Source organism: Rhincodon typus, chromosome 19, assembly GCF_021869965.1.
Source record: "Rhincodon typus isolate 14 chromosome 19, sRhiTyp1.1, whole genome shotgun sequence".
In the NCBI taxonomy this organism is placed as follows: Eukaryota; Metazoa; Chordata; class Chondrichthyes; order Orectolobiformes; family Rhincodontidae; genus Rhincodon; species Rhincodon typus.
In genome coordinates, this window is record NC_063350.1 from 11,450,006 (window position 1) to 11,459,945 (window position 9,940).

Consider the following 9,940-nt stretch of genomic DNA (forward strand, 5'->3'; position numbering starts at 1 on the left):
GCAATTATACTACAGGGGATGAAAGATTATCAGGGATATATAGGAATGTAAAGTTGAGGTTAAAATCATATCAGCCATGCTCTTATTGAATGTTGAAACAGGCAAAGAGGACTAAGTGGCCTACTCTTGTTGCTTGTTTGTATATTGTAAAGGGGTGCTAATTAATTGTCCATTTGCCTGATTGGCCATAGGGTTGCCATTGTGAAAACAGTAGGGAATATAAATTCTCTTAACTCATGAGTTATTCAAAAAAAGGCAGAGGGCTTTAATATGTTCCTTTTGTTTCTAAGTGCTTCCCAATTGCAGGATTACATCTCACAATAGGCAGAGTACAGACTATACGAAATGAACTTGCTCTTCCAAAACCCAAAGCAAAATGTCTATCAGAGGTGATTCTGTGGTTGTGCAACACTTGGTGAATAATCCGAGTGTACACTAATAGCTATATTAACAGTAACATAATAATAATTTGTCAGATTTGTCAAATGGCTCATTAATAATTGCATGGATCGACATACATTCCTAGACAGGGGCTCATCCCTGCAAACTAAAGGTTCTCAAGTCCATTTTGGTAGGTGAGATTCAACATAGCTCCAGCTCAATTTGAATTGCAACTGGATCACTGGCAGCCAGGGAAATCCAATATAATGATTAATAAATTCCCAAGATAAAATGTCCTGAACAACAAGCCTAACTGTCATTACCAAGATGACTTATAAAACATTTCATGGTCTACAATCTTGTTGCTGTTTTTGCAGCCCAAACTTCACTTTGTCATTTCTGAATTTATATATATATAAAGTAGCAACTTTTCCTCCTTGGCCCTTTTAATTACTATTTAAAAAAAAAATGTTGCTGAAACCAGGATTATGTAAATTGATGTTTCTTTTGAACACTTTCCTACAGATATGTCACCTTGCTCTTAGAATGATATTTAACAAATGAAGGTAAAGACACAAATGACAATACAAAGACCACTATGAATCACCCCATGAATACTTATTATTTATAATAGCTCTTTGAATTATGAAACCATTGCAATCGATTTAAAACTCTCAACTCTGAAAATATCATCTTGAATCCAGACCTTTTTTATTTACAGAGTTTGACGAAGTCTTTACAATAAAGGGTTAAGAAAAAAACAAAAAAAATAAAAATACTTTCGTTATCCAACCATTGATCGTTTTCTCCCTCTCTGCCTAACTTCTTCAAGTTTTTTTAGCACAGGGCCTGATTTTTTAGAAGCGGTCGAGTAGGTCTTAAGGAAAACTTTGAACACATTTTCTGTGTTGGGGTGACTGCTCAGGAAAGCTTTCTCCAGAACATAAAGATCGACCCCTTTATCCTCTGGCAAAGCAGAGATAAAACTTAGACCAAAGTCTATCAGCACCAATCTCAACTCTTCCTCAGGCTGCCGTATCATCATGTTTGAGGTAGTGAGGTCCCCATGGACAACATCCTCATCGTGCATCTTTGCCAGGATCTGCCCAATTCTTTCCGCCAAGGGGAAGAGCTTTGCTGTATCTGTTGCAGAGCTGTGAATGGAAGTTATGTAGTCACGGACAGTTATAGCCCCAACTAAATCTTCGAAGTAGATGCAATTTGCATTGTAGTCCACAAAATACACCGCAGGGGTTGCAATACCTAAAATTTTAAATAAGAAAAAATTACTTTCCACATATTTCATTTTAACTCAGTGAATTTTCTTCCTCCCCAAACGCATGGAAGGTTCAACTCCTGCCAGAATGGATAGTTTGAGAGCTTTTTGTTGCTCTGTTACTGTCGCCATGTAACCAATATCTGGGTCCACATGGCAATTGAAAGCAGGCTATTTCATTTTATGGGGTATCATAGCTGAGCCCAATATTCTCCAACTCAATATTAACACTTTCACACACTTTCTATTGATTCAAGGCTAACACTATGAATCTTAACCAATTTTTCCTTCACTGGTCCAATCACTACACAGTCAGGTGTTATGCCCTTACTGCAACATCAGCTGAGATCAACTGACATGGCACAGGCTGAATACTGAACGCAACTCAATGAAAACTCCAGTTATACACTTCGCTGACTAACTGGCTACTGGGGGAGCTGTAGATGGTCAAAGCAATATCAAATGACTACAGATTTTTATGCTTTTAGTAACAATTACTGGACCACAAATCATCCTTACAAATCATACTGCCAAGCCCCAAAATTACTGTTGACATGTTTGCAAATTTACATACTGCCTACATACGAAACATCTTTGCTTACTGATATAAATGTTAACCACCTTACTTATATTAACACCTCTGCTAAAACAAATGAGCATCAAAGGGATTAAGCACCAATGCACAAAAATTGGTTACATCAGTTATTAGATTCCAGTGACACAGGCTGGAATTTCCTGCTGGTTTTGGACAACCAGGGATTTTTATCCATTAAAACGAATAGGAAGAACATCGTAAAGTGCTTTGGGATATCTGGAGGCAGTAAAAGCTGGTAAATAAATGCTTGCCTTTTTTACTTGCATCTATATATACGGTTAGACTCATCCAATTTAAAATGCAATTCCTAAAAATGAAAACCAAAATTCCGAATCCCAATTGCTCAATGTTTACTTGGGAAGTACAGGCTGTCTGCTGAACTTGAGACAAAAGTTGTTGAGAGAAACAAAATTCATAAAGTATGGCTTCTTGTAGTAAACCAGCACTGGAAATCCAGAAGTAACACTTTCTGACAGAGCATTCCCATTTAAAATGTTAACCACTCAGTCCTTCACCATTTTGATGGTCTTTCAGCTTTTCAATCAGTAAGAACAATCCATTGTAACAGCTACTGACCAGCTTTCCTGCACCTGAGGATTGATCGTACTTCCTGAGTAGTCCTGCGATGGGTGAGTTTCTTATCCAGGGCAGAATGTCGATACGATTTGGAGAATCTCTCCTTCACAATTGTTGGCTTCCTAAGGAAGTTGCCCCTGTAGATTTTGGCTTCGGCACCTTGTTTGACCATCTGGAAATGAAGAAGGAAGTCTTGGACCCTCAGCTTTCCGATTGTTTCCAAGTCATCCTGCTGTGGAGTTTCTGCCATTGTGGTGTAGCAAGTTCAAACGAAATTCTACAATCAAGATCAGACCACAGGAAAACACTGAAGTAAAACTAGAATAAAAGGCACACTGACATACTTTCACCCAAAGCACGGCAAAATGGAGAACCAAAGGATTCCAACCAAAAGTACTTACATATGTTCACCAAATTTATGCATTGGTGAACTTTTATGGTCAAACTGAAAATATCAGTGCTGCAAAATAGAATACTTTTCCATTTCTGACCCTAGTAATGGTATTTAGCTTTCCCAAACTGTTGAACCTTAAATCAAGTGTCCAAAATCTCTTAACTTTCTTAGCTGTTTCAACCTGCTTCACGGAGTACATTCCACCTTTTCCTTTTGTGCAATGCTTAAGACTTGTCAGATTTCAATTTTAAACACTGCTGTTCTGACCCCAAATTTAATTTTAAAAATTGCACCAAATTTCTGATTCCAAGTAACTGATGTGAATTAGGAACCAATGTGGTGTCAACACCTGGCCTAGGATTACCACATTACTTTCCTTTTCCACCACCTTGCTTTCAACACTTGAGCCACGTTTTTGTCCATTTCAAGGATTTACGCTTGTTCCCCAGCTTTGAGTTTAATTAATGACGTAGAACTTTGCATGGAAATTTTGGTGCATTCCACAGTGGGGTTTTCCACAGTCTACTTGGACAATCACTTTCACACAGAAGTTGGTCAGGAAGGATCATCCCCTCTAAACCAACAGCCATCTGCTGTATCTGAGTCAAGGGCCTCTTCCCTTTTCTTGCCCTACAACCGTCTGCGATCTCAACACTGTTTTAATTCTGGCCTCTTGCTTGTTTCTGATTTTCATTGCACTGTCATTGCTGGCCGTGGCTTCAGTTTCACCTTATTTGTTCTGTCAAAACATCTAATTTTCACAAAAACCATTGGCCTCCCTTTAAACTTTCTCTACTCTGCATTTTGGTGAGGCGAATCAGGTGGGACATATACAGTTGATGCTAAGATCCTGGGGAGTGTTGCAAACAAAGAGACCTTGGAGTGCAGGTTCATAGTCCCTTGAAAGTGGAGTCGCAGGAAGACAGGGTAGTAAAGAAGGCATTTGGCATGCTTGCCTTTATTGGTCAGTGCATTGAGAGTTGAGATGTCATGTTGTGGCTGTATAGGACAATGTTTAGGCCACTTTGGAATATTGCGTTTACTTCTGGTCTCCCAGCTATTGCAAAGAAGTTGTTAAACTTGAAAGGGTTCAGAAAACACTTACAAGGATGCTGCCAGGGTTGGAGAGTTCGAGCTATAGGGAGAGGCTGAATAGTCCAGGGCATTTTTTCCCTCTAGCATCAGAAGCTGAGGGTGACCTTGTAGTGATTTATAAAATCATTACGGACATGGATAGGGTGAATAGCCAAGATCTTTTCCCCACGGGAGGGAGGTCCAAAACTAGAGGGCATAGGTTTAAGGTGAGAGGGGAAAGATTTAATAGGGACCTAAGGGGCAACCTTTTCATGCAGAGGGTGATGTGTGCACAGAAGCTGCCAGAGGAAGTGGTGTAGGCTGGTACAATTACAACATTTAAAAAGCATCTGGATGGGTATATGAATAGGAAGGGTTGAGAGAGATACGTGCCAAATGCTGGCAAATGGGACTAGATTAATTTAGGATATCTGGTTGGCATGGACAAGTTGGACTGAAAGGTCTGCTTCCATGCTGTACAACTGTATGACTCCAACTGTAAACCCAGCTTCTCCAATATCTCAACATAACTGAATTTCTTCAGCTCTAGTACCATCCTCTTCTTTACCCTCCATTTCCACTTACTCCTCCACTTTCCCCTTCCAAACTCACTGCAACCACCCTTTTAACCCCCTTAGCCCCAAATCCTTTTTCCTACCTCCCTATCCATCATCAACACACCCCTCACCCCCTCGCATCCCCTCCTTCCCTCCCTACAGGGGCATAGCAGCAGGCCATTCAGCCCATCAAGCATGCCCTGCCATTCAATTAAATCATGAACTGTTCATCTACTCAATACCACTCTCCCAAGCTAAACCCATAGAAAACTATTATTTTCTAATCAACATGTTCAGAGATGTTATTACACACTGTGGAGCAGGTGGGACTTGAACCGGGTCTCCTGGCTTAAGGGTACAGACACTACCACTGTGCCACAAAAGCTCTGATGTCATTAGTAGCCAGAAATCTATCAAGTTCCGTTTTCATAGATCATAGAAGCCCTACAGTGTGGAAACAGGCCCTTTGACCCAATAAGTCCTCACTGACCTTTGGAGCATCCTACCCAGACCCATACCCCTATAACCCACTAATCTACACATCCCTGAACGCCACGGGCAATTTAGCATGGCCAATCCACCTAACCTGCACATTTTTGGACTGTGGGAGGAAATCGGAGCACCTGGAGGAAACCCACACAGAAACAGGGAGAATGTGTAAACTCCACACAGACAGTCACCCGAGGCTGGAATCGAACCCGGGTCCCTGGTGCTGTAAGGCAGCAGTGCTAACCTCTGAACCACTGTGCCACCCAAAAAAAAAGCAGAGCAGAACTCGCATTCCCTGACCGGGAATGTTTTGAATGTGCCTTCTTTTCCAAACTCTTTTGGGAGTAGAGAATTCTAAAAATTCACCTGAATGAAGAACTTCTCATTCTCAGTCTTAACCTTAGATTAAGAGGTAAGCCATTTATGTTTCCTTATTCTTAACAGTCAGGGAAAACACTTTACCGTATCAACTCATCACATCTGTCAGAATTTTATAAGTTTCAATGAGATCACCTCTCATTCTCTAACATTCTGGAAAATACAAGCCCAGTTTTCTCAGACAACCCTCTATCTCAGGGATTAGTCTGATGAACCCCCATTGCACTCCTCCTATGGCACATTTATCCTTCTTCAGATAAGGAAACGAAAACTGTGGTCTCATCAAAATTCTGTGCAATTGCAGCAAGACATCTTTACTCCTGTACTCAAATCCCCTTTCACTAAAGTTAATATATCAATTTGCCTTCCTAATAATTTGCTGTACCTGCATGTTAGTATTCAGTGACTCAGAAACAAGGTCACCCAGATCCATTTGGACATCAACATTTCACAATCTCCCACCATTTAAGAAACTGTCCTTTTGTTGTTTTTCCTTGACTAAAATAGATAACTTATTATGAAAGCAAAATATTGTGGGTGCTGGAAATCTGAAATGTACAGACAGAATGCTGGAGAAACCTAGCAGCATATGTGGAGACAGAAATAGAGTTAATGCCTTGAGTCTGGTATGACTCTTCATCTGAAGAAAAGTCATACTGGATTCAAAATGTTAACTGTTTGTCTCTCCACAGATGCTGCCAGACATGTTGGGTGTCTACAGCGTTCTGTTTGTTTTGGATAACTTATTACTTATTGACATTATATTCAATTGGCCATGATTCTGCCATACATTTATCATTTCAAGATCCCCTTGATGCCTCCTTGCATCCTCTGCAATAATACACTTTCAAGCTTTGTGTTATCAGTAAATTCAGAAATAATATGATTCCCACATCCAAAAATTAATATGGATTGTGAACACCTCTAGCCTCAGCACGGATCCTTCTGGTGCCCCACTAGTAACAGCGTACCATCCTGAGAATTACCCATTTATTCCTATTTGTTTTTTGTCTGTTAATCAATTCTCAATCCACACTTGTATATCATTCCCATTCCCACATGCTCTAATTTAGAATACCAACACTAATCAAAAGCCCTGTGAAAATACAAATATTCCACATCCACTCATTCTCTTTAATTTTTGAGACACGTTACATCCCCAAAAAATTCCAAATGATTTGTCAAACTTTTAAAAATAACTAAGTCTACCCAATCTTTCCCAAGTGTCTAATTATTACAGTAAGAAATTCAACCATTTTCTTGACTGATGTCAATAACAGGTCTGTACATTTGCACTTTATCTTCCCTCTTAAATAGTGGGGCTGCATTGCTACAGTCTGCAAGAACCATTTCAAATGCTATTGCATTTTGAAGGATAACCACCAATGCATCCAACTACCTGTATAGCCACTTCCACTCTGGGATGGGGCACATTTGGTGCACAGGATTACAAATCTATTTTTCCCCTTGTCCCTGCGGACACTCCCTTCCTCCTGCATTCCCCGCCCCCCCATCCTCCATCCTCAATCCCCATTCCCCATTCCCCAATCCCCATGTCCCCTCTTCTGTTCTATCTTCTTCCCCCCTCACCTCACCTCTTTCTCCTCTGTACCCCACCCACACTGCACCTTCACCATACCCTAACTCCTTGTCCCCCTCGAGTCGTTCATGTTGCTCTTGTCATTGCGAACCAAAGGCTACGGCCTTCTCCCTCTGTCGCCTTTACTGCCCCTCCCCGCACCCTGTCAGCCACACCGGCTTCACCTTACCCTCCCAGGCCTCGCTACTGTGCACCACTATATTCCGGGGAGAAAAACTTTCCAAACGGCCGTGGATTGAGAGTAAAAGCCAAACCAAAGTTCCCGCTCACGCTCCCTTTCCATAGACGAGTTGACAAAGGTGCTGCGGTGGTCCTCCAATATCCCGGCACACACCGTGTGTGGCTGAAGCCGATGTGGGGGCCGCCATCTTTAGTCCTGGCACCATGCACCATCAGTCATTGAAGTGAAGGAATTTGCTTCTGTCCTATTACAGTGCAGTTACAAGATTATCCAACTTGTGTTAGATGTTAAATATGATCGATTAAAACTAGATCTCGCATTGAAATCCTTCTTAAACCCGTCCATTCGTATTTTGCCGGCTAAGATCTTTAAAAAAACCCACCTCTGACCAAACTTCAAGCCACCCTTCCCATTTTTTCGTTTTTAGATTTAAGTTTACATTTTATCTCACTTTCCTCGTGAGGCACCTTGCAACATTTCACCACGTGAAAGGTATAGTATAAATCTAAGCTATTATTGTAAAAGAAGAAAGTGAGCCATAAAATATCTCCAAGCCAGAATTTTCTCAACATACTGAAAACAAAAGTTGGATTTATTGAGTTTCAGATTGAAATTATGTTCATCTTGTCCCTTGAGTCCAGACAATTGATATCATCAATTGTTATTGTGGGGTGGCACAGTGGCTCAGTGGTTAGCACTGCTGCCTCACAGCACCAGGGACCCGGGTTTGATTCCACCCTCAGGTGACTGTCTGTGTGGAGTTTGCACATTCTCCCTGTGTCTGCATGGGTTTCCTCCAGGTGCTCCAGTTTCCTCCCACAGTCCAAAGATGTGTATGCTCGGTGGATTGGCCATGCTAAATTGCCCTGTAGTGTTCAGGGATGTGTAGATTAGGTGGGTTATAGCTGGGTGCTTTGAGGTTCGGTGTGGACTTGTTGGGCCAAAGGGCCTGTTTCCACATTGTAGGGATTCTATGATCATCAATATGTTTTTAACTCCAAAGTTGACAGTTCAAGGCCTACTCCACTTGAGCACATCATTTAGGGTGATATCTCCATGCAGTACCGAATGTGTGCAACACTGTTGGAGGTGCCACGTGTCAAGTGAGACATAAAGTGTTTGCCTGCTGAAATTGAATTAAAAGATCCCTTGGCATTATTCAATACTGGGGAAAAAGACCAAGTTGTTATTGGATTGCTAGTCAAACCACAGCTGGAATACTGTGAACAGATTTGGGCCCCTTATATAGGGAAAGATGGAAACATGGAAAATAGGAGCAGGATTAGGCCATTCAGTTTCTGCAAGGATATACTGGCATTGGAGGCAGTCCAAAGAAAGTTTGCTAGATCCTGACACTTCAACACATCACGTTTTCCCCTGGACAACATCTCTGTCTCAGGCTTGCTGCAGTGCTCCAGCAAAGCTTAGTGCAAGCTGGAAGAACAGCACCTCATTTTCCACTTGGGAACTCTACAGCCTTCTGGACTCAATATCGAGGTCAATATTTTTTGGACTTGAGCTCTCCCATATCCTTACCCCAATCTCCATTTATCACATGGTCTGCTATTACACACAACCCATTGTTAGCCACTAACAGTCTCCATCAACAGCTATTCACTCTTGTAGCCTGATCGTTGTCCACTCCTTTGTCTGTCCAACTGTCCTTTTCTCTCTTCGGGCTCTATCTCCACTTACTGTTTACTCCTTAACCCCTCCCCCCACTCTATCTTCTACATAAAAATGAACATTTTCCTAGCTGCCATCAGTTCTGAGAAAGTCACTGGACCCAAAATGTTAACTCTGATTACTGTCCACAAATGCTGCAAGACCTGCTGAGCTTTTCCAGCAATTCTGTTTTTGTTGCTAGGCTGAAACCAGCTATAGAGGGACTGTCTATGAGGAGAGGTTAAGTAGATTGGGATGGCACTCGTTGGAATATAGAAGAATGGAAGGCAACCTTATTGAAGCATATAAGATTTTTAGAGGGTATAATAAAACAAAGAATTATGAATACAAAAACAAAGTTGCTGGAAAAGCTCAGCAGGTCTGGCAGCATCTGTGAAGGAGAAAACAGAGTTAACGTTTCGGGTCCGGTGATTGAGGAAGGGTCACCGGACCCGAAATGTTAACTCTGTTTTCTCCTTCACAGATGCTGCCAGACCTGCTGAGCTTTTCCAGCAACTTTGTTTTTGTTCCTGATTTACAGTATCCACAGTTCTTTTGGCTTTTTTTAAAGAATTATGGATGCTGGAAATCTGAAACAAAAACAAACTGCTGGAGAAACTCAGCAGGTCTGGCAGCATCTGTGGAGAAAGAAACAGAGTTAATGATTTGAGTCCACTAACTCTTCTTCAGAACCTTCAGTACTGAATAGTCTTAGAAGACTTGACAGGGTAGATGCGGAGAAGTTAGCTACCGTTGTGGGAGAGGCTAGGACTA

At 41.5% G+C, this 9,940-nt stretch overlaps 1 protein-coding gene across 2 annotated transcripts; it reads right to left on the minus strand.

The window, feature by feature from the left end:
• Positions 1–1,068: 1,068 nt before the first annotated feature.
• tp53rk (TP53 regulating kinase) lies at positions 1,069–7,681 on the minus strand. Of its 2 annotated transcripts, none has more exons than XM_048608264.1 (3): positions 7,575–7,681; positions 2,829–3,105; positions 1,069–1,644 (listed from the first exon to the last, which is right to left on the minus strand). In XM_048608264.1, the coding sequence occupies exons 2-3, from the start codon at positions 3,076–3,078 to the stop codon at positions 1,166–1,168; spliced, it is 729 nt and encodes a 242-aa protein (XP_048464221.1). In that variant the 5' UTR covers positions 3,079–3,105; positions 7,575–7,681; the 3' UTR covers positions 1,069–1,165. The 2 variants fall into 2 exon arrangements, with proteins under 2 accessions (XP_048464221.1, XP_020375068.1); XM_020519479.2 differs by having other exon boundaries at positions 7,490–7,664.
• Positions 7,682–9,940: the final 2,259 nt, after the last annotated feature.